Source organism: Hydra vulgaris, chromosome 11, assembly GCF_038396675.1.
Source record: "Hydra vulgaris chromosome 11, alternate assembly HydraT2T_AEP".
NCBI classification, from domain to species: Eukaryota; Metazoa; Cnidaria; class Hydrozoa; order Anthoathecata; family Hydridae; genus Hydra; species Hydra vulgaris.
The window spans coordinates 4,587,583-4,613,397 of NC_088930.1; the positions used below are offsets into that span (position 1 = coordinate 4,587,583).

General features: G+C 28.8%; 3 protein-coding genes across 4 annotated transcripts in view; 1 reads left to right on the plus strand and 2 right to left on the minus strand.

Annotated features, from left to right (window-relative positions):
• Positions 1-2,552, minus strand: LOC136087345 (uncharacterized). Of its 2 annotated transcripts, none has more exons than XM_065809843.1 (2): positions 2,489-2,552; positions 1-2,351 (listed from the first exon to the last, which is right to left on the minus strand). In XM_065809843.1, the coding sequence occupies exon 2, from the start codon at positions 1,117-1,119 to the stop codon at positions 148-150; it is 972 nt and encodes a 323-aa protein (XP_065665915.1). In that variant the 5' UTR covers positions 1,120-2,351; positions 2,489-2,552; the 3' UTR covers positions 1-147. The 2 variants fall into 2 exon arrangements, with proteins under 2 accessions (XP_065665915.1, XP_065665916.1); XM_065809844.1 differs by lacking the exon at positions 2,489-2,552 and having other exon boundaries at positions 1-1,470; positions 1,557-2,351.
• A 4,059-nt stretch (positions 2,553-6,611) lies between these two features.
• On the plus strand, positions 6,612-8,140 carry LOC136086794 (piggyBac transposable element-derived protein 3-like). Its single transcript, XM_065809284.1, has 2 exons — positions 6,612-6,646; positions 7,201-8,140. Exons 1-2 carry the CDS (start codon positions 6,612-6,614, stop codon positions 8,138-8,140), a joined length of 975 nt encoding a protein of 324 aa, XP_065665356.1.
• Positions 8,141-13,867: 5,727 nt separating this feature from the next.
• LOC100198234 (low-density lipoprotein receptor-related protein 6) overlaps positions 13,868-25,815 on the minus strand; it is a 57,840-nt gene continuing 45,892 nt past the window's right edge. Inside the window, exons 16-19 of the mRNA XM_065809845.1 lie at positions 23,399-23,548; positions 23,121-23,216; positions 21,264-21,389; positions 13,868-15,111 (exon numbers count right to left, since the gene is read on the minus strand). Of these exons, the coding sequence (XP_065665917.1) occupies positions 14,021-15,111; positions 21,264-21,389; positions 23,121-23,216; positions 23,399-23,548 (1,463 nt within the window). The 3' untranslated portion in view covers positions 13,868-14,020. The remainder of the gene's footprint in view (positions 15,112-21,263; positions 21,390-23,120; positions 23,217-23,398; positions 23,549-25,815) is intronic.

Here is a 25,815-nt window from a genome sequence, read left to right on the forward strand (position 1 = left end):
GTATGTCTTCTGGTATTTATCATTAAATTTGCACATTATTGACAACTTTTTTATACATTTAAAAAATAAAAATATAATTGAATTTTTAAGTTTGAAATTAAAGTATGGAAAATTCGAAAATTTATCGAAGCCTAAATTATAATTTTTTTATTGTTTTGGAAGTGGCACTCTTCTGGCTTTCATTTGAGCAAATTCAAGTCTCAGCTCCCTAATATTTAATGACTTTGTTGTTTTGCTCTCAATAGAAATAATCGAAAATCGGTTCAGCTTATCTTGACTGATCTTTGGTCGTAAATAGTTTTTGATCAACTTTAGTTTGGAAAAAAATCTTTTGCCTTGATAGACAGTGACTGAACCTGTTAGTAAGATTCTCAATGCAATACAAGTATAAGGGAATATTTCTTCAAGATCACGTGTAAATATAAATGTTAGAATATCTAGTGGATTCTTTTTATCAGTTTTTCGTGACAACAAACAAAGTTCAGTCTTCAATTCTTCACCAGAAATATCCTTTTGGTCTTTGTCGGTTAAAGTTAATTCCAACAAATTGCAATTATCTCTCGATATACCTTCTTTCATGTTTGAAATATTCGGAATTTCAAATAAAAACTGAAAATAGGACATGGTTGTTCTAAAGTCTTCAAAACGCTCCTTCATAGATTTAATGGCACGACTAAAAAGTATATCAAAGAAATTTTTTTTGAATTTTGATCTGGAATCCAAAAAAGGAACTTGGTTTGTTTCAACTTCGTCAAAAAACTTTTTTTTCTTCCTGACTCCGTCAGTTGACAGATCGGTAAACTCGAATGTTAGACCCGAAGTTGTTGCCAAAACATATGCTCTGGTAACGTACTCATCAAATTTAGTCTGATTGTAACTGGATTCCAAAAATGCTACAGTGGATTTTAATAATTCAATTGAAATTTTGACACTTGATGAACTTGACTGAATAATTTTGTTTGTGCAGTTTATTTTGTTCAATACATCATGCCAAATAACAATTCCACATATGAATTCCAAAGTATTCATTTTAGCAGCAATAGATTCAGCTGATAATTTGGTGGTTCCATCACTATCACTTTTGGCAACTACATTCAATGCTTCATAAATCTTTTGCATATTTTCCTTGATCGCTTTTACAGCTCTGATGTGACTCTTCCATCTTGTATCACTTGAAGATTTAAATGTAAGTGGTGGACACAACGTTTTGTAGAACCGGAAAAAAAGTTATAAAGGCTTTGAATAATTCTAAAAAATATCACATTTTCCAATCCAACTTTTACAGAATCAACAACAACAAGATTAAGTGAATGTGCTGTAAAAGAGACGAAGAGTGTTCGCTTATTTCTATATAAAATTTTCTTTTGTAAGCCCTTGTTTTTGTCTCTCATATTTGCACCATTATCGTATCTTATAGTGGAATTTTATTTTCATTCAATAAAGCCACAATGTTTTGCTCAAATCCATGACCTGTAAAATTAAATTTTATTTATATACGTTTCTTAACTTTTAACATATATTACATCAAAAAAATCAGGAAAATTTCAAAAATTTACAAGCTTGTGGTATCATCAGTAATAATAAAATTTAAGAAACTCTCTCGAATGTTGACAATCAATGAATCGTTATGACTAGATATCGTATAATAAGAGTTAACTGTTCATGATGACTGGCATCTGGTGTGCAATCCGCAATAATGAAGTAGTATTTGGCTTTTCGATTTTTTTAAAGGATTTCCACTCTAGTAGCACGAGCCACTAATTGAACAATTTCTTCTTGGATATTTTTGCTAAAGTAATGGGTTTTGTTTGGATTTTCCCCTGCTATGGAGACATGATATTCCATAATTGGGTCAAATTCTGCCATAAATTCAACTATTTTTAGGAAATTTCCATTGTTTTCTTCATACAGTTTATCAGATGATCCTCTAAATACTATTATCATAATTTCTTGCATAACTGTTTAACTTTTGGTTTACAGGGCCCTTCATAACTATTTTTTGAATATTATGGTTTGTAAAAGTCTGAGGCCAATCAGAAATTACTTCCCATGTACAAAAAGGGAGCACGCCAGTTAAATTCGCTCGAATCTCGATCGAGAATCAAGTATCGCTCGAGAAAGTGAAGAATGGTTCGATTCTTCACCTTCCATCTCGATTTCATGTACTCTGATCTCATTTAAATTGATTTTATATAGCAAAGTTTTTATCTCAGAATCATTGTTGGGGCTATAAAATGTTTCTGAACTTACAAAAGTATCTAGTTTAGTTTGGCTTTATCACGTTCTTCCTGTTTCTTTAGCCGTTTCAGATGATAGTGAAAACCGGACAACTTTTTTCTTTTCTCCATTTTCTAGAAATTTAATAACAATAAAAATCATATAAAGTTTCACCTCTAAATAATATTTCTAATTCAAAATTCGTTAGACAATATCTAACACTTTCCTAACTATTTTTAAACATACTAATAAAAAAATAAAAATCACTAACATGTTATAACGACTGATCAACTTTAATAATAAAGTTATTATGATAACAACATTGAAAACCCCCCCAATTCAAAGAAACATATTCTATTGGTATGCTGAATAAGATATGCTGAATAAGCAAAAAAGAATCCCGGAATTTTCTTTAGAGACATTTTAAAAAGTAAATTGTTTGCAAAAATTAAATATTGAAATATCAATGTAATTTTTTACATATATATAATAATTATTTTTATCTGAACAAATTATTTTTTTGGCAAATTTTCATTTAATGTCGATCCTAAAGTTTGCCGCCCCTAGAAACTTGTCGCCTGTGTGGATTGCACACTTGGCACACGCCACCAGCCGGCCCTGTATATATATATATATATATATATATATATATATATATATATATATATATATATATATATATATATATATATATATATATATATATATATACAATCAGATGTTGATATTAATTGAGTAACCCATTGAAACATTAAATATTGAATTTGACATAATTATGAAACGATAAAAGTAATAATATCAAATTACTACTTCTTATATTAGGACATATGCTTTAATATAATAAAATATCTTTTGCTATTACTTTTATCGTTTCTTAATTATGTTAAATTTAGTATTTAAAGTTTAATGTTTCAGGATTATTTCGATATAAAAGTATACCTTTACTGTTAAGACTATGTACATAGTCTTTACTCTTGAGAATATGTACATAGTCTCAACAGTAAAGGTATACTTTTATATCGAAAAAATCCTGAAGCATCTACCAAAAAAAATATTAGTAAGAATATTAATATTAAATATTAGAACATCTTTATCTGAAGTTTAAAAAAATATATATTGAATTCCTACAGTCAGATTTTTAGAAAATTAAATTTGAATAAATAAACAAATCTGTGTTTTGCACTAAAATTGAGTAAACTATAAATGAAGCTTAAGCTCGCTAAGGCCATTTTAATCCTATTTTAATAATGTTATTACGAAATTAGATTTATTATTATATTAATATACGTCAAAAGTAAGGATACAACATTCAGTTTAAAAGAAAATAATAACAAATTAACGGTTGTTATATAAAATGCACTATGTAGTTAAGATCTGCAGCCATTTTAATAGTTTAAAGTTTTTCGAAATATTTAACGCATGCGTGCATAAATATTGCGCTTGTAAACGACCGTGAGGGGCGGATCCAGTCTTCGAGATATCTAACTTCCAGACATAGAGCTAACTCTAAACATTTATATGTTTATACTTATCTCAAATAAGGATGCTTTGCAAAAAAAATTTCAAAAAAGCTCTACAATTTTCGCCCCTTCCTACCCTAAACGTGAGAGCAACAAATTGATGAAATATTTTTTGTACTATTTTCAAGTAGACTTATATTCATCAATAAATTTTAAATTTCATGGTAAAATATTTTAGCGTTCAAAAATTATGGCTATGTAAAGTTTAAATCCCCTCAATTTGAGGGGGTTGCAAACTTTACATGGTCATAATTTTTTAACGCTGAGGAATTATTCTATGAATTTTAAAATTTCCTTTGCAAATTGGGCCAAGGGGCCCAATTTCTGTTTCTCTAGAACAGTTACTTTTCTTAAAAAAAAAAACACAAAAAAAACTCTTTAAATATATTTTGGGATTCTAAACCTTGCGGCTCTAGGTTCAGTTGCATGTGGAACCGTAAGTTTTGCTTACACTGGCCTTGCGGCAGCTAGGCTACTCATAGTACATGCAGATAAAGATATTTATGTGAAAAGTTCTAAACTTGTCATGCCCATATAAAAGTATCGTAGCTGTTTAAACCAAGACTTTTAGAGTTCAAGGATATTCTTGAGCAGGTGGACTTTTTTTGTATCAAAGTGGCAAAAAATCTTTACACAAATAAAGCATCCTCTTAAAAAGTTCGGGGCTTTTTAATCGTCAGGGCATGATGTTATTTAAACTTTCTCTCCTTAGTTTTTAAACAATAAATACAATCGAGCAAAAAACTTGTAAAGAAGAACTAACAATTATGCCAATTAATTTCCTTTCAAATAAACTGTCCTTTTTGAGTCTCCCATGGGTATATGCGCCTTCTGCTAACTGCCTTGTTTCAGCTTTGTCTAAGTTCAAGACCTTTCGAATGGTTGGCCAGAGAGTAAATATTTTTGAGACGGTTTGATTCAGAGAATGGTTGTTATAGCTAAAACTATCATGGACCGGAACTAGAGTGGGTTTTAATCATGGGCAGAAACCTTTTATTGATATTTTCAAGCTTTACAGGAATGAAATACCTAAAACCGCGCAAACCAAATGTTGCGGCAATTTAAATGTTAGTGACTTTAAGCTTTACTTTTTTTGCATTACTTTTGTGCAAGAGCATGTCAAAGTTATTATAAAATATAAATAAATTCATTTATTTACTTTATATAAACTACTTTTAATTTACTTTACAAATTATATAAAATGTAAGCATATGTAATTTAAATTTTATTTTATATAATTTATTTTTAATAAAGGTTTGTTGTTACTTTTAAAATAAAAAGTTTCTACTTAAAAAATATTATTTTATTTGTAAATTTAGTTTACATTTGGTAGCATATTACTTTTATGTAATTTACTTTCATATGCAAGTTGTTTTTGAATATAATTTTTTTTTAATTAGTCACTTTTATAGGTAAATGTAAATTACAGTTTGAGGAACTTTTATATTACGTAATGTAGTTTTCAAAAGTAAATAACTTTTAAATGTAAAAGTAAACAGCTTTTCATTTGACTTACATGTAAAAGTAAATTACTTTTTGATGTAATCTTCTTTTACATAACTTACTTATAAAAGCAAAAAATTTACATCATTAAGTAAAAGTCGTTTCAAAAGTATTACTTTCTTATACGGAAATGTAAACTTACATAAAACGTTTCAAATTACTTATCTAATTTACTTTTTGATAAAAATTAACTTACTCATGTAAGTAAAAAAAAAGTAAGTTAAAGAGTCATCCCTATTTTTAACAAGAATAAAGCAACAGTAAGTGTCATGTCATCTTTGAATTATTGGAAATGGCCTCAGAAAAAAACTAACTTTTTTACACGTGGGATAGGATAGTTGGAGGAATAATCCCCCATAAAAATTTTAACAAAAAAGGAATCTTCGCAGTATTAGAATTGTTTAAAGGTGGAAAATACGAGTAAACATTAACATTTAAACTTGAAGTTTGTTTATTTTAACATGAAATTTTTTTATTTTTTTTTATTTTTATGTTTGTTTATTTAGAAGAAAATATTATACCTATTTAAATTTTATGCTTTGTGAAATTCCTGATCTAAACATTATACTTAAATCAACTTTCAAGATTTTTTTTTTTTTTTACATTTAGCTTCAAATGATGCAAAATAAAGACAGGCATTATAATTTCTAACATATTTTTAAAAATTCAAATGGGCATTTTTATCTGCATAGTTTCCTTTAAATAAATCTTCCAAATCTTGTGGAAATGATGCAGGTTGCGACAAAACTACCTTTCCATTATGGCAACATAAAAAATGTGTTTCATCAGGAAATTTCTTTGCACCACAATGCTGACAAATATAATTCATTTCTCCTAAATAATTATAATCTGGAATAGTATTACTTCTTGCTATACAATGCAATCTTACGTATCTAGCAGCAATTCTCGCATTTTGTTGACTATTAATTTCATCTCGCCTAAGCGAGATGAAATTAATAATCAACATCTCTTTCATTTCTGCGACGATTATTTTCAACTCACCTAACCAAGCTCTCTTCATTTGGGTTCATTTGGGTTACCATTTTTTAGCTACATAAACATTGTACTTATTTTAAGTAGTGATTTGTAAAGTTCCTGAACTAAACTCACCTTTTTGGACTTGCCCAAAACATTATTTTAACTAAAATTACTTCAGGTATGTTCTAACTAGGGCCGGCGCCAGAGTATTTGGTACCCTAGCCCCTTCGTACACAATGTGTACAAACGTACACACTTCGTCATGTTTATTTTTTACTATGAAACTTAAGCAAAATAATAATTAAAACACCATGTGTACATTAGTGCATAACAGTCCTATTTTCGTGTAGTTTGTCTTCTTTAAGTAAGATTTCTGTATCTAGATATTTCAACATGGCATTGCAAGGCAAAAAACTACTTTGTGATAAGTTTTTTCTTTATTATAGTTTGAGAATTATAAATTATCTCTAGTCAAATTTTGTATCAGATGTATTTAATAATATGTTTATAATTGCATACACATAAGTTAAGAATAAAACAGGTGACTATTCTTTGCTGTAGAATTTTTTTGCTGTGTACATTTTACACTCTGTGTGCCAATAGTGATGAGAAGAGAGAATAGTAAAACTAGTAAGGTGAAACTCAAATTGGATTTTTTTTTGTGTAATCGTCGTGAATTAAGAATTGCATATGTGTATATATATATCAGATATAAAATGTGTTTTGTTTAATAGTATAACTGTTCATTTAATATCAAAAAGGTTGAAATAGAACCATTAAAATTAGAATATTTTATTTATTTAAGTCTACTTACTGAAGTTAATATCCCTGCTTTTGTGTTTGTATAATCAAACATCTGTTTTAGCCTGTCATATTTATTTTTTCACTGAGTTTTATCAAATTGATTTTATAATCAAAGATTAATAAGTATAATATGTTAAATAATTAAGTAAATAAGTATAATATGTTAAACTTTCAAAAGGCGGTTTACAGTTGAAGGTGTGTTGCAGCATCTTGACGACTCGGAACTTAAATTATCAGATTCTGATGACTCTGGGGATGAGACCTTTAACCCTTCTGCTGCTGCTGATATGCTGACTGATGAAAATGAGGATGAAATTGAAAGACCAGATGAAGATGAGCCTAGCACATCTGTGAACAGTGGGAACAAAAGACAAAAAAAGACTCAGATCAAGTGGCGATCTCTTCGAGGTGCATTTGAAAGCAGTTCAGAATTGCAGGATAATTTGAATTTGGGAGATAGCTTACTTTCACCATCTTTATATATTTTTAATTACTTTAACCCAGAAATATTTGAAACATTTGCTGAACAAACAAACATTTATCATCTACGCAAAACTGGTAAAACTCTAAATACTACAACAGCTGAAATTCAGAAATTTTTTGGTATCACAATAGTAACAGCAAATTTAGGTTTTCCCAGAATAAGGATGTACTGGCAAAGAGCCACTAGAGTAAATGCAGTGGCAGATGTAATGCCTGTAAACCGCTATTTTCAGCTGCGAAACAGCATTCGTATCAATGCCGATCCTAATCCAGAACAAGGAACAAATAAATTCTGGAAAGTTCAGCCTCTGATAAACACAGTACGTTCTCGCTGTCTCAAGTTACCAAGAGAAGAGTATAACTCTGTGGATAAGCAGATGATCCCTTTTACTGGTAGAGTACCTGCTAAACAGTACATCAGAGGAAAGCCGAATCCAGTAGGCGTAAAAAACTTTGTTGTTTGTTACACCTCTGGTAGGGCAGATGATTTCGAACTATATCAGGGTGCAGGTACAGGCATATCAGAAGAGCACAAACACCTGGGACTTGGTGCTTCTATTGTCCTAAGATTGTCAGAAACTACTCCGCAACATAAAACTACAAGCTCTGTTTTGATAATTACTTTACTGGCATGATCCTAATTAGACAGCTGAAAATGTTAGGGATTCATTCCCTTGGTGTCGTTAAATCCTACTGATTAATGGGATATCCGTTAAAATCTGAAAAAGAAATAAAGAAGGATGGACGCGGATCAACCGACTGCAAAGTCTCAGTAGAAGGTGACATATGTGTGGTCAGGAGGATGTATATTGGAGCTGTCACTCTTGCCTTCAGCTTTGTTGGAGTCCAAGAAATGGGCTAAGTAAGAAGGTGGAGTGAAGGCAAAAAAAGGAATATATTCAAGTGGACAGACCCAAATGTGTGAAAATCTACAATGAAAACATGGGGGGGGGGAATGGATAAAATGGACTTCATCATTGCTTTGTACAAAATAAATTTTGTATTTACATTCGGAAGAATATATATGCATAATCTTAAATGAACGTATATTTGTGTAACTTTATAATATATTAATAAATAATTCCAAAACTTCACTTTTCGCGCTTTTGTTATTGCAAATGTAGAAACGAGTTCTGTCAGTTCAATTTTTCTAGCACTATCAGTTCACTTGACAGAGTAGCTAATCTAGCAAGTCTTTCTAGCTGCATAGACGTTCTCAAAAATCTTTTTATCATTTTATTGTTTAAGTTTTGAGAAGCTTCGCTCACGGAGACTGGAAGTGTGAACAGGATTCTTAAAGCCATAACAGTGTTGGGGGTACAATCTTGTTAGATTATTATTTAATATAAAGTTTAGTAAATCTAGTGGCAATGTACACCTTGTAAACGTGCTAAAATTTTCTATAAATGAGTAATGAAAAGTTTGCATTGCATTAATTACTACAAAATTTCATTCAGCATAAAAAGTGTAAAAAGAAAAAAGTATAAAAAGAAATTGCTATAAAACAAAAGTATCAAAGTTCTTTTGTTTTATTTTTTTTTTAGTTTCTAATGAACATATTTTTAAGTTATCCCATGAATCGAAAATCTTGAGCAGCCGTGGCGCAGCGCTAGTGCACTTGCCCCAGAAACAAAAGATCCGTGGTTCAAACCCACACCTCTGGGCAAGTTTTGCGATATCGGTTAGGAAGGAGGCGTGAACTTCCGCGGCGCTCTGTGATAAGACCGTAAGGACTTCTTGGGGCTCCTAAATAAAAAAATTAAAAAAAAAATTTGACGCGATTTGACTTTAGTCTTATTTGACACGATTTAAAAGAGTACTTTTTAAAACCTCCTAAATTTAATTCAAAAGAGATTCAAAAAAATTTTTGGCATGTTTTCAATATATTTATTTTTTTATGTAGCAAGTTTTAGTGCCTCCCTAGGCGGCCGCTTAGGGAGAAGGCTCTGGTTCCAACCATAACCCTGACGGATTACTAAAATTACCTTTTTGGGCGAGATTTTTTTGTTTTTAATATTAAAAACAATTCTTCATTTAACTATATATTTTTTCTTCATAAAAGTATATATTTTTTCTTCATTAAAACTATGTATTTTTTCTTCATAAAAGTATATATATTTTCTTCATAAAGCAGTTTCTGCTTTATGAAGAAAAAATATATAGTTTTAAGACTGCTTTTGTCTCAAAATGTATTCTTTCCAACATTTCAACATCTCTCAACATCGATCTTATATTTACAGAACACTCAAATCGTGTTTCTGAACTTGCATCAAAACCTGCTTAGGGTGAGACTGCTTGTTCACATATGATTCTGACATGAAACTATTAGGTAAACTCTAACAACATGACTGAAAAATTTATTTCAAGACATAAATATAAAAAATGATACAAAGTTTTATTTCAATTAACTGGAAATCATTATTTAGGCTATTATATAAACTTCTAAACACACAGGCTATTATATAAACTTCTAAACACATATTAAATAGTGGGATAAACTTATACACATGCTATTATATAAACACACTCATTGATATAGAAATATCAATGAGTGTGTTTATATAATAGCATGTGATAAGTTTATCCCACTATTTAATATGTGTTTAGAAGTTTATATTATAGCCTGTGTGTTTAGAAGTTTATATAATAGCCTGTGATAAGGTTATCCCACTATTTATGTATTTAATATGAAAAGTTAAATAAAATAAGACTGTTGTTTGTGGTCATGTAAGTTTATATACATAAGTTTGCATTTATTTCAATCTATTTTATATTTCTCTATATCTATATGTATATTTTATATTCTAAGGAAAAATAATAAGGAATAGAAAAATTAAAAAAAATTCTTCTGGAATTTGTCAGAAGAATGTTGTGTTATGCTTCATTTTAAGCTTCTTATTATTCTTTCTGCAAAAAATAATCTTAATCTATAAATAATCTAATAATCTTAATCTATAAATAATCTCATATTTTTAACCTAAAATAATCTAACTTCTTCTAAAAAATGAAAACAGGCTATAAAAATTAGAAAAATAAAAACAACCAACAACAAACAAACGATTATTTAAATTTTTATTTTAAACAATGAACAACATCAATTTTTCTTGAGAATAAAAGTACATCATCTCTAATTCGCTTGCTGACCTTACTCGAAAGACAGCATGGAACATAAAACCGCGCATAAAAAAAGTTTCGAAACTACTTAAAAACTAAGAAATAATGTATTTTACAGAATACAGAACCGTAAGTAACAATAGGCGTAACTATGCGTAACTATGCGCACTAATAATATTCATTAGCGTATTAATATTTAGAAGTATGAAAAGCCGCGACAATCTGGTATAAAAAATTACATCTGATATAAAGAAACTAATTAATGAAAAAAAAGCAATTATGATCAAAGTTTATCGCATCAGATAGAAATAATTACTAATTATTAATAAAATACAAACGTATTAAAACTAAGACTTAAAATTCTATTGATATGGCCTTGAAACAATTTGAATATGACATAGCCAAAAGTTCTAATTTTGATCCTAAGATATTTTATGTAAACGTGAACACTTTATATAAAATGTCTTCCGTTTCTGCCCCCCTCCTCCTTTATATCTTTCTTGACCTTCCTACGCCACTGCGTGCAGCAAAAAAATATCTAAGAAAGGAATTTGAACTTTAAGATTTTCAAATGGTACAAAAAGTGATAATCTTTTAGTTTTAATGAACACCTTTTTTCATCTGTGTTTACTCAAGACGATAACAAAGCCTTACCGAAATTTGATTCTGTTACTCAAGTTTACAGTGAAAATGATATAAGTAAAATAATCAGCTTAATAGAAATTGTTTTAGTATTTAAAATCATTGGATAAACACAAAGCGTGGGATAGAGTGCATCCGTATGTATTAAGTATCTGCTTTGAACGTTAGAGCGTTTCTATTAAACATATTTTTAAGCTATTCCATGAATCGAGATAAGTACCAAAAGAGTGGAAAGATTAAAACATAGTTCCAATTTTAAAAAATCGTGATAAGCTTGATCCTTCCTGTTTCTCTATCGTCTATTATATGTAAAGTTTTAAAAAAATTAATTAAAAAAACCATTATTCGGCATCTTTTAGACAATAATATGATAAACAAGAATCAACATGGTTTTTTACCAGATAAATCTTGCGTTACAAATTTACTTTATTATTATTAAGTTTAATTTATTATTTTCCTGATAATCCGTGATAACAGTTGTAATGATCTACAGGATGACATAAATTTTGTTTTTAATTGATGCAATGGCTGAAGTATGCAATTAAATATAGACAAATGTAAAATTATGCATGTCACTAAAAGTTTAACAAAAGTATCAAAAAATGTAAATTTCTGATTACCAATTGAGTTCTGTAGAATATGAAAACGACCTTGACCACACATTAAAATAACTTTATCTGACACACATTTTCAATTTTTAACACTAATACAGTTAAATATTTTAATATGTTTTTCTAGAACATCCTTATCTTGAGTATGGGTCTTCTATTTGAAATTCATATTTTGTAAAAAAATTATTCTTATTGAATAAGTGCAACATAGAGCAACAAGATTAATTCCAGGATACTCAGAACAAGATTAATTCCAGGATACTTAAAAGAAGATTAATTCCAGGATACTTAAAAGAAGATTAATTCCAGGATACTCTGAAGAAGATTAATTCTAGGATACTCAGAACTACTTTATAAGGAAAGATTAAAAAGACTAAGTTTAATAGCTTTATTTATGAGAAGAGAATGAAGTGACCTTAATTATCTTTTTTAAATGTGATAATAACTTCTATCAGCTTAACATGGTATCTTTCTTAAAGAGATTTTGTTGACCAACAGGACTAGCTGGAAGTGATTGTGAATATATCCACAAATAAAGATACATATCCGAGAACAGTAGACATTTTGCTTAAAATTAAAAGAATTTTTACCTATCGCGTCATCCCAATTTGGAGCGATTTGCCGTTTGATGTCAATTTTATCAAACCAGTGCTGAACTTTAAAAAAAAACTTGATGAACTTTATCATATGACTTAATATTTAATAATTGTAGTTGTTAAACTTGCTATTAAAATGATTTACTACTCAAAGTGCATATGCTCAACGCAGCAAATAAATAAAAGTAATACGAATGGTTTTTTTTTTAAATAACCTCTTTTCTCAGAACTTGTTTACGAAGATTTAAGCTTTATGCAGAATAAGATGCTAAACAGACGAGTAATATAAACTTTATGTTGAATGGCTTTTATATTAGTATTCTTTTAACTCTGATGAAAGTCTAAGTTCCTGTTTATTAGATTTTATTATTATATTTCTGACCCTCTTGTTTATTAAGTTTATTATTTCGCATGTGAGAGTATAAATTTATTCATTATATTTTAAACTAAGCAGTTTGAAATATAATGAATAAATGTATACTCTCGCCAGCCAAAAAACTTAAAAAACTATTTAATAATTATTTAACTTTAATATCTAATGTACTAATGAATTTACTTAATAAATATCAAAAATAATAACAGGAGGGTCAGAAACATAGTATTGTAATAACGGTAAAACCGTAAGGACTTTTTGAAAAAAAAAAAAAAAAACTACTACTTTTGGTTTTTATAACAATGAGCTATTATTGGAATATGTCTTTATATTTTCAGAAAATTAGTCAAATTAGTCATTAGAAAATTAGAATATTCAATTAGCCAAAATATATTACTAGCTCAATTAAAAATTTTTAAATATGAGAGATGTTATGTTGACTTCTAAAACAAAATAACAATGTTGATTAGAAAACAACAACGCTTAAAAAATGCTTTCATTTTTCATTTTATTACCTAAATTATATTTACAAGATTAGACACATTGTATACATAACTATTTTCACAAATAAAAAAGTGTCATTTCTTCAGGCTTGTTTATTTTACACTACATAATATATATCTATATATGAAAACTATTAACATGTAATATAACTGCAGAATCAAGGTAGAATTACACTATGTAAAATCAAGGTAAGCACACAATCAGAAGATTAAGGTAGATTCACTATGGCAAGATCAAGGTATATATGTATATAAATAACATACATATATACTATATAATATACGTATATACATATATAAATAAGTTAATACACTATGGTAAAATTAAGGGAAGTACGCCATGAGAAGATTAAGGTTAAAAAGAATTAAATCTTTATTTTAGGCTGCACCGATTTATTTTGATAACAATTTAAAAAATTTAAGTTAACCAAAATTGTAAATAAAAAGATTAATTATGAAAAAACTTAGATTTGGTCCGAAGCGTTAACCGCGATTAACGACTAGCATGAAAATATAAAAGTCGTTTTTGCATGCAATTTCTTTTTGCATGTTTTTGCATGCATTCAATAAGGAATGAGATTCTGATTAAAAAAATAAAATAAAAATATATACATATTTACAATTCTTTAAAAACCCAAATAACCCCGAAAGCCTCGATCTCAAAATTAGAGAACAATTATAAAGGTCCAGTTTTAGGTAATTTACAATTTTCGTTGTCCGAATGCATAAGAGAATCTCTTTCACAAGGTTCATTGTTAAACACATTATCTGAAGTAAGAAAATTAACACTGCAAGGTGAAGATGTTATATATTCAGTTCCTGGAGAAGGAGGAGGGGCATAACTAAGATAACTGTCAATTCCTTCTATAACACTGTTGCTAGGCGATACGCTACTTATATTTTGCAATGAATCTGAGTCACTTGCGAGAGAAGGCAAAGGTCCAATCGAAATGTCCGCAATACGGTGCATGTTACTGTTATTCACCCACTGAGGAGAAACTCGTTTAAAATTTGAATATTTAGTCCTTGGATAATATACTTTAGAATAGTGAAAACTATTGTCCGATAAATGCCTGTTTTTATAGGAACTTGCAAGTGATGGTGCGACATACGAGCTTGCAAAGGAAGGTACGTTTCCTTTATTATTAACAAAGGAATTCGACAGTGAACGAGCAACTCTAGAACAGTTTTGCTCTTCAAAAAAGTTTTCTCTTTTATACTTTGAAACACAGTATAAGCAATTGTTGCAGCTACACTGGTTGTTAATACACCCTGAAACATCAATATTGGAAGATGTCATTATTGACTCAATATCACTTGGCATATACAAAGGCGTGGCAGGAGGTGCTGGTAATTCCAATTCATCATGAAAAAATCTGTCATTATTCGGAATACGTTGACTAACACTTGTCAACATTGTTGATACTGTCGATGGAGGTGAAAAATTTGTTGTGTTAATATTGTCTGAAACATTACCTGAAGAGCCTGATATATAACGATAAAGAGATAATGAACAATTATCTACTTTAGAATCTGGCAAAATAATAACTTGCTCAGTAAATGTGCTAAACTTAAACATTTCTTGTTCCTTTTTTAATCGTTCTAATTTTCGATTACTCATTTTGCAGCAAAAGTAAAAACCAAAAATTAACATTAAAGTAGTAAGAATAGCACCGGAGATAATTCCTGCAAGATATTTTGAGAATCCGGTTGAATAAATTTTAACTCTCAATGGTTTGAGTGTTTGTTGAGTAGGTGTTGTAAAATCTAAATAATTATATTCAAATTTTAGTACTTATGTGTGTGTGTGTCTATATATATATATATATATATATATATATATATATATATATATATATATATATATATATATATATATATATATATATATATATATATATATATATATATATATACACACACACACGCACACACACACGCACACACACGCACACACACACACACAAACACACACACACATATATATATAAATAAATAAATATATATATATATGTATATATACATAAACACACAAAAATCTTATTTACTTTTCTTTTGTATAAATAAAAAAGTATCAACAATACAGCTTCAAAATTATGACCAAATTTAAATAGAGTAATATTTTACCAGAATCAAAAAAAAATTTGCACTTTTATGCAAATACCTGACCTGGTTATTGGAATTATTATAAGCATTTGTAGTGTACATAAAATATATATTTATGTTTTATAAAATAGTCTATATAATTGACAAACTATTTAGGGTACCAGCATTTTATTCATTGACTTATACCCACATAAATTTCAGCGCACAAACAGAACTACCCAAAATAGTTGGTCAATATTGATGGCTACATTAGGTTAGTGAGTTAAGACACATTAGGGTAGATCAAAAAACAGTACCTTTTGATAAATATGTGTTACATGTCCACTAATGTTGGAAGAGATGATGGAAGAGAAAAGGTGAAGTTGATAAAGCAAGATAACGATTAGGGGTCGTCAAGAAAGTACATGAGCAAAAAATTTTGAAATTTGACCCCCCTCCCCCTTGTTACCATGCATACTTTTAAGTACCCACCCCCCAACTTTATATTTTTTTTCAATAAAAAAGTTTATTGAAAAAAAAAGGTGGAGGAGGTACCTTAGATACTTTAAATGAACCCAAAGCCCTTTGTTTGCAGCACAGGATCCCAATTTAAAAAACATCTTCACATATATACAAATGTTAATTTTAATAAATTTAAATTATACATAATCAATGTGTTTGCTTGTCCGAGAGGTTAATGTTATGGACTTCTTCGACGGAGACCCGAGTTTGATTCCTGGTCAGGTCACATTATACTTATTTTTGTTTTAATGATGAATCAAATAAAAATAAAATGTACTTAAGGCAGACAATTTTTTCAGGCACCCCAGACAACCCGCGGAAGTTCAAAAAAATCCTGTGAACGCCCATGCATGCGTGTGCATTGAGGGAAACTCCACTCCCTATACCATACATCTTTTTATGTTGGCAAACTCTTTATTCTTCTAAGGATCTTTAGTCAGAATTTTAACTTTTCTATTAATTAGCTGGTTAATGGTGATAAATTAAAAAATCGAAGTACGTACTTTTAAATTGAACCCTCCCCCCATATGGTGTTGTACATTTTTTGAAGACCTCTTCCCTCCCCCTATGAGTGACCATACTTTATGGACAACCCTTTAACAGACGACTTAAAAGATTGCAAATTATACAAATCAGGGAAAAAAGATAAAAGGAGCGAATTCTAAAGAACTGATGGAAAAAACTAGACGAATAAGAATTTTAAGAGCACTTAAGAACAGTCACAGTAAAAGGATGAGACTTAATTGAATGATGAGTAATCTGAGAATGAATGAAGGTCCAACTATGTTTACAATGAAGTTTTGAACCTTGTCTAGAAGGGAAAGATCCACCCCAGATATGGCAGCAGTATTCCATACAAAGATGGATTTGAATTTAGAGAGGTAAAGAATAAAATCTGGAGATACAACCTTAGCAGATATTAATTTTGCAATAGATTTGATATATGGTTTCCAAGAAAGATTGGAAGTAAGAGTTAATCCTAGAAAACAAAGGGTAGATGACTCATCAAGTACATTACCATTCATAAATATAGGATGATCGAGATAATTGCAATAACGATTAGCTGAAAAAAATGAGTTTTATCTGAGTTAAAGTTCACAAGCCACTGAGAGCGTTATGCTGTAGCAGAAGTGAGATCCTTTACAAGCTCAAATGCCCCCTCCAAGCAATTAGAGAATGTTGGCTTCTTATCAAGACAAGAATAAATGGCAGTATCATTAGCAAATAAGAGAAGAGAGAACTTCTGGGATATCGTTAATGTAAAAGAGTTTAGGGCCAAGGTTAGAAACTTGAGGAAACCCTGATGTTACAGGATACAAAGAAGAGCGCAGTCCATTGAGGACAACTTTTATACTACAATTGGTAAGTAAGGATTCAATAATCTTAGAGGTATTATCTGATACACTGTAAGTAGAAACCTTATGAAGAAAACCAGCACGCCAAACAAATTTATCAAAGGTTTTAGAAATCTTGAGAACGATAACCTTAACCTCTCCATATCTATCTAATGCATGATAAAACCTATCAGTTATTAATGTTAACAAATCAGCAGTAGAAAGAGAAGATTGAAATCTATCCAATCCGATAGATACAGAAGCTGGAAAGATACAAACATCATGCCATGAATCAACCTGTTTGTCATTTATATAGCTAGAACGCAACTAGTGGAATCAAGAGATGATATTGATGAGAAGTTCTTAGCAAACAATTCAGCTTTGTCTTTAGGTGAGGTGACAAAATCTGAACTATACAAGAGAGGTGGAATAACAGATTTTCCCTTATTATAAATACTGTTAGAGATTTTCCATAAGTCACAAGAGTTTTTGAAATGAAATATGAGATTTTGTGACCTAAGAATAGCGTGCTTTGGTATTAGACAAAACCTTTTTACAATGGTTTCTAGCAATAGTAAATAGATGTCTGTTTTCTGGAGAATTGTTTTGCTGATAGATATGAAAGTAATGGTTTTGATTGGAAATTGCAGCAGCACAAAGAGAGGCTTGACTTGGAATCGTTGAGAGGGAATAAAAGATTTCAGGCCTTGGATTTCATCCAAGAAGTTAAATAAGAAGAACATTTGTCAGCATAAAGACAAAACATTTCTACCCAAGGGCCATCACGAACAAAATAATGGAAAAAGTCCGAAACAGCTTCAAAGTAGTTGTAAGAGGTAAAATCATAGGAGAATTCTGATGATGAAGAAAAATAAGATAATAGTTTTAGAGAGATCAAACTGTGATCACCTAAAGGTGAGTGTGACAACAGAAGTACCTAAGGGTGAGTGTGGAGAAACTGAGCACTGACTAGGATCAGAAACAAGACATATGTCAAGTAGAGATAGTAAATGATTTGGATTGACTGGGAAGTTAGTTGAAAAGTTGACTATTAGTGTACGAGATTGAGAAAAGTAAAAGTTGTAGGTCTTAACGCTTGCAGAGTCACTGACGCTATAGTCAAGCCATTCAGTGCGATGAGCATTAAAGTCGCCAACAACAATTATATTGATTGAAGGATAAAGAGAGGAGGGCTTGATCAATTTGATCGAAAACAACATCTAAAAAAGTGCAGCCTTAAGATGAAGGAGAGCGATATAGAACTAAGAGAAAGGCGATAGAATGAGGTGGTGCTAAATGAAAGCATATAAAAGAATAGCTTGGGGATTCAAACCTAGTTTCCCTACAAATGGGTGAATTCTTACAAATGTAAATGCCCAGACCAAGCATGTGACTATTAGAGTTTTTATAAATTGAAGGGAGATAACCATTGACGCAAAGATCGCAAAATTAGGCAGTTAAACTCAAATTAGTCTCGCAAAGAACAAGTAGGTCTGGTGAACTTTGCAAGAGATAAGACTCAACAGAAGAAAAGTTACTTCAAAGACCAAGAATGTTAGTGAATAATAGATTTAGAGAAATTGGTGATGAAGATGATTTTTTGTGTTTTATAGTTTTAGATACTTTAGACATTTTTTAAATTGGATAAAGAACTTGACTCAAAGACTCAGTAAACTATTATTAGTCCAAGCAATTGCCTCATTACTATTAATAAACCCTAAGCCATAACAAAGGACCCAAATCTGGCCTCAACAATGCACACCAAAATTACAAACAGGGACACCATCTATGCGCAACACAGCACTGTTAGTACTCTGATACTTTATAGCTGTTGATGGAATCAGCCTCTCTAAGAGCTTCTCAGAGTTCGGGAAACCTGACTACTCAGAACCATAAAACTGAGTTTTAGAGCTGTATCCTCATTAGGAGATAATAGAATGAGTTGTCTAGTCATAAAAACAGAGACACAAACAAAACCTATGCAGACCTTGTTAAGAAGCGTTACACTGTTTGAATTTTACATACGCATTCACAATTTCACATACATGTTTTGCAATTTACGCTACGCTAAAAATTTTTTCACCTAGTTTATTTAATCGTCTTTTAAAACAGTTTATGCGGAAAACATTAGGCTGTAATTAATTGTTGTAAAAAATATTTGTGGAATATTTTTTTCATTAGATAAAAAAACAGATAGATAAATTAACTTTTTTCTACTTTTTTTTTTTAAACATTTATAACTTATTTTATTAAATCTAAATTAAATTTATTATTAAATATAATTAAATATAAATTTATTTTATTAAACTTAAATATAACTGCTTTAAAAATTTAAAAACGTTTTACATTATTTATTTATTTAGTTTATGACTTTATCATTACTTTAGTTTTACAGTACTTTAGTTTACTATCATTACTTTAGTTTTACATTTTTTTTTACTGCTAAAATTTTCAAACTATGTTAAAATAAAAATAAAAAATTAATTAATTTAATTCAAGTTTCTTTAAAATGTTCATACTACATATAACTTTATTTCACATTTCAGTTTTGAAATCATTAATTTTTTGAATTGATCATAGACTGAACATTGATTTAAAATGATTAACTAGTTTATAAGTAGTATGCAAAGATTTTATTAAAGCCAAATTGTTAAAAAAAAGCCTTCTCGTCTGTAGTGGCCTTCTGGGCCTTGGGGAGGTGAATTTACAAAAAAAAAAAAAAAACCCTTCAAAACCTTAATTTATATTTATTTTATTTTAAAAACAAAAATTATACTAGTGCTATGAATATAAGATATGTATTTAATTTCAAAAATTTACTGATATTTGTAAAAAACTAGTTCTGCTAATGACATCTTAAACCAAAAATACATTAGGTTTAACAGTAAATGAAAACGAAATATTTTAATGGAAATAATAAAAAAAAAACAAAGCAGAAAAGTGGTAATTAATTACAGTTAAACTAAAACGTTTTAGGTAGTGCGAACGTTTTTTTATAAAGGGGAAAACCCTATCTAATTGTATAGTTGTGTAAACCATTTAAAAAACTACAGTACATTTAAATCCCTTTAAGAAATTCAACCATAAACAAGTGTCCCTCATTAAAAAAAATAATAACCATAAAACTAATGTTTTAAAGAGAGAAAAAAAGTTTTAATAAGTATAAGATTTTAAAATAAGGAAATGTTTTTTTTTTTAAACAAAATTTAAATTTTATTTATAACTTTTTTTTATAACAATATTGTTAAATTTAAAGATTTTTCATAAAGATAAAGACTTATAACAATTATTAATGTGGTTTTAAATTTAACTACAATGAGGTACTTTAAACTTTTAACGATATAAATATTTTTAATGAGTAAAGTTACATTTATTCGCATTAGGCTTTTCCGTTACCTAACAAAATCTCATAACAAGGCCTGCCATGCATTGAGTAAAGAAGATCCAGCTTTCAACTTCCTAAACTGGAAACAACATATTAGAAATACATCTACACCAACCTAATAGATGAAGAAGGAATGCAAGGCTGGTCAACAGATAGAATCTGTTTACCCCTTAAATCTTTCCCTAGGGGGCATTCTACAAGACAGTAGCTGTATGCATTTAATGTCTGACCGAGATTTATTGAGACACCATGTCTATCCTTTACTTAACCAAGAGCCCCAAGGCAGGAGGTGTTTTAAGTTGGAGTTGGCTTCTCCTAACCTTTGCCTATAACCTGCTTTATGTCCTGCTGCCTTGTATTCTACAAGGCAGCAGGACATGAAGCAGGTTGTACTGGGTTACATGTTACCAGTAGCAGGATAACCTGACCTGACCTGAAAGACAGGTCAGGTGAAAAAAAAAAAAAAAAGGAGAACATGCAAGGGAGTGCTGGTACATTAAACAAATTAATTTTTATTTTTATTTGATTTTTTTTTTCTTCCAGAAAAAACTGATTTTTTCTCTTTTGAACTAATTAGAAAAACTTAAACTTACTGTTAAAATGACCACACATGGTAATTTCTTCGTCATCACCTCGGACACAGTCTATGGTTCCATCACAAACTTTACCAGCATTTATACATGCACTGCCCAGGCATTTAAACTCACCACTAGAACATACTAAAATAAAATAAAACAATATTAAAATATTTGATAAAACTTATATATCATCGCATGAGGTTTATAGGGCTCTTACTGATATTTTCTAGTTGACATTTAACAAGGCAGTACTTAGCCTCAAATTTAAATGTAAAAAAAAAGTTTCAGCTTTATATCGAAAATAGTATTGAGTGAGAAATAAAACAAGTCAAAGAGTTCTACTTTAGATTCATATTTAACACTCACTTTAATTTAAGTTTCCATAAACCAAAAAAAGACAGATGCTTGTGAAGCCTATAAAGTAGTAAAAGAAAATAATCAACTTGAGCAAAGCATAGAAGAGATATATCAAGTCAATTGACAAGAAAAGATAGCAGTGCGCCAAGAAAGAACATGTGACTGTAACAATCAGCTGGATAGTGTAGTAGTCATTAGTTTAGATCTGTAAAATGTTATTTAGTTTCGGAAAGATGAAATCAGTAGCTTTTCTTTACAAAAGAAAACAAAATGTTTAGGAAGAACAGGCCTTGCAATTGGATTTGTAAAACTGTAAAAGAAATGATCTTGCAATTGGACTTAAAAATTTTTAATGGTTGCAGAAAAATTTTCTAAAGCTATACATTATATTACTTGGAGTGATAGCAGTGTTCCTTAAAACCGCAACACAATTATGACAACTGACATGATTTATTTTCTGACTCCATACTGGTCAGTTGAAGATATTGAAGTACAGTGTACCAGAACATTTAGCAGTTCAAGATGTTGATAACATGCATAGTCAAATAGAAAAAACACTGCAGTCTTCTGAATTTTACTCACCAATTTCATTAATGAGACTTTTGCTTATAGTAAACAGAAAAAAAACTGTTCAAAATTATTCAAATGCATCCACAGGATTTTAAAGATTTTCAAAAAGTTGCAAACAAATTTCATTTAAGAAAATACCATTTTCAAAAACAACATCACTCCAAATTAAATCTACACACCTAGTTGGGTATATTATGTTTACTTTGCCTAAACCAAGTATTTTTTTCAAGTTCAATCAAAGTGCAAAAATAGTAGAAAAAAATAAGAATTATCTGAAAGAGATGCTAAAATTTATGCATTTGCAAGATAAAGAATATGAAAAAGTGATCAAAATTTAATTATTGAAACATTAATGCAAATATTTTTTATTTCAGATATTTTTTCTTGTTTTTGCTCATTATTATTAAAATAGTTAAAGAATTAGTTTTTTTATTGTTGTGCAATATGAAGGACAATATTTATAGTTTTAAAAGTTATAATATAAATGTAAAATTATAAGAAGTTTCTTTTGAAAATCGTCTTTTTTTTATTTTTATATATAATAAATAAAGTATAAATAAGCTACAAATAAGGTAAAATAAAGTACAAATAAAGGATTTAGGTACAAGTAAACAAAATAAAATAAAATATGAAAAAAGATTAGAATCCAACAAAAAAGCCTAATTATTATTGCTAAAAGTTACAACTGGAACCAAAAGTTTTGGTTCAATTAAAAAATATTTAACCAAACTTCTTTGAAATTTATTTATATCATTATAAATAATAAACATCCATTATGGCAAAATATTGTCAGGAATTTTCTTATACCTTTCATGGGAAGAGTAGACAAAACTTTATAGTCAAATTTCTTAAAACGGGAAAAACAGCACTTAGAACCCTATAATACTCATGATATTATATCTATATTCATTTTTATCTATTTATATTTAGAAAAAAATTACTAACAGCAGTCATCTTCAAAACATTCGATGTTAATACATTGCAAAATGCTTGTCACACATAAGTTATTACACATAAATGGACAGTTAACTTCATTTTGAGCTACAAAATAAAATAAAACCTTGAAAGCATTTTATCAATAGTAAAAAAATTGCTAACTAATAGTTTGTAGTATTCTAACATTTATAAAACATATATTTCTAAATAAATAAATTACCGAAATCCCTTTAATTTTAAACTTGTAAAATAAACATGCAGTAATTTTATGGATAAAAAATACTTACGTTTACAATTCTTTTCTGTTTTCATTTTATTGTTTACCAGAGTAAAGTTAAGAGGACACAAACATTCTGCATAATGTTCCCCATTTTTTCTTATTGCTGGAAAACAAATATGGCTGCAGCCACCATTACGTACTGCGCAAGGATTCTTTTCTACACAATGATTAAAGTAATTTTTTTTTAATGTTAAAAAATGTAAAAATTTTAATTTTACTTCAATAACATTTTATTATTTAGAACACATTTGCACACATACATGCATACATATTTTTTTACCCATTTATTTAACCTTAAAATCAAAAATTACAAATTTAATTATAATTTACAAAGTTAGGTTCGGTGTCACTCATATAATTAAAAACTAGTCAATGGAGTGACACCTTAATAAAATAAATAAATAAAATTATAAAATATTAAAACAAGGAAATAACAAAGTAAACTACATTAATACAAGTAATAAAAAAAAAAGTAATAGGAACATTAATATTAAAAAAATTGGAATCAGAACAAAAATATAAAGGAGTAAGGCTCAGAAATATGAAAGAAAAAGAGAGAATGAACGGATGAGATAAGATGAGTGAGAAAAAAATGTAAGGGAAAACAAAAATTTTAATCACATAAGGATAGAGTGAGAGAAAAAAAAATTTCACAGAAAAATGTAAAAAAGCAAAATAAAGGCAAACTTAAAAAATATATACATACACTACTACATACAAAGCCTATATTACACATTACAACTAAATTGACAGAGAAAAATGCAAAAAAATAAATACATTCAATACTTCACGACATAAACAATGTATAAAATTAATTTAAATTGTTTGTTTTCTTTCCTTTTTAAAATTATTGGTGAAAAAATTTTAGTTCTTTTTTACTATTTTCCATTTTCGAAGACTTTTTTTTTTTAACTTTGTTTTTATTTGTTTCGGTTTTTTTCTTCTTGCTTTTTATTTTTATTTATTTAAATCCTTTATTCTTGTTTATATACTTACCTTTTAACCGTTTATTACCAAAATGTTTTTTGATTCATTTTTTCTTCATAAAAAAATTTTTTTTTTAACTTTCTTACCGTTAAACTAACACTTCCTCTATTTGCGATGTCATTGCAAAGAAGATGATTACACACACTTACACTTATATATAAGTATACACATACATAGACAGCCTGCAAAATTCGAAGGACAAGAAACAGATCGGCACAAGAGTATAGTACTTAGCCGACCGGTTAGCAAAAAATTTATTTGTATTTTTTGCTTTCTGTTACAAAAGGGGTAATGATTAATTGATTATAAAAGCATTGTTTTATAAAAGCATAGCTTTAGACAATATTTTAAAGAATGTATCATTTAAACTTTATGTATACAGCAAAATTATGAATTAGTTTTTTTTTAGTTTCAAAGTTGTTTTTTAATTAAAAAAAACAAAGTTTTACATTTTTATTGGTTTTTTAAATTGACAATAGAAAGAATGTTGTTTAGGAATACAAACTTAGTTTATGTGCTGTAGGTAGAGATTTTGTTAATGGCAAATTGTTTAAAAAAATGGGTAGACAGTTTACACCCATTTATAGTTTACATCTGGTTGTTTTAGCCTCCACAGAGAATAAGATTTTAGATCTCCTGTAGATTTTCCCTTTTTTAAAAAAAAAGCATTCTTTAAAATTGTAGAATAGTATGAACATGTAACTTTATGTAAATAAATGATCTGACCCTTTCAAAACTTGTGGAGCGAAAAATTAAAAAATCTCAACAAAAAAAAACTAAAAATAATTGTTTTTTCTTGTTTCTTGGAATTGTTAGTATCATGAACTTTTCTTTAGTTTCATTCAACCTTAAGACAGCTACCACATACATATGAGAACATAAATTACTGTCTGAAAAGTTGTTCTTTTTTATGGCTAATATTCAGCTTACAAATGTTACTGATGCTAATTTAGTGTATAAATGATATTTGTAGTTTGTTGCTAATTTAGTGTATAAATTATAAATACAATTTAGTTAACAATAATTTTATTGTGACATTTTTTCAAAAGAATTTTGACAGCAAGTTTCACATCAAATTAAAGTTAATTCATCTGAATTATTTGTTTGAAAGCTGCAGGATTTAAAATCCCTTTTTTAATAACAGTTCTGCTAGGTATTATGACTTGTTTAGAGTTTGCTTTGTGTAACACTGTTGTGTTACTTATTTTGAGTGGATTTAATGAAAGCCTTAGCTTGAATCAAATTAAAAAAAAGTTTAATGTTATTTAATTAACATGTTTCTTCACCACATATGTTTAACATAACTATACCTAGACTTAACTTAACCGACTTTCTGATCTTAAATAGTATTAAAAAACCGTAAAAATGTAAATGAACAGTTTTAACTAATAAAATAAATTATTAGATTTTAAAACATGAAAACAATAGGCATTTGAA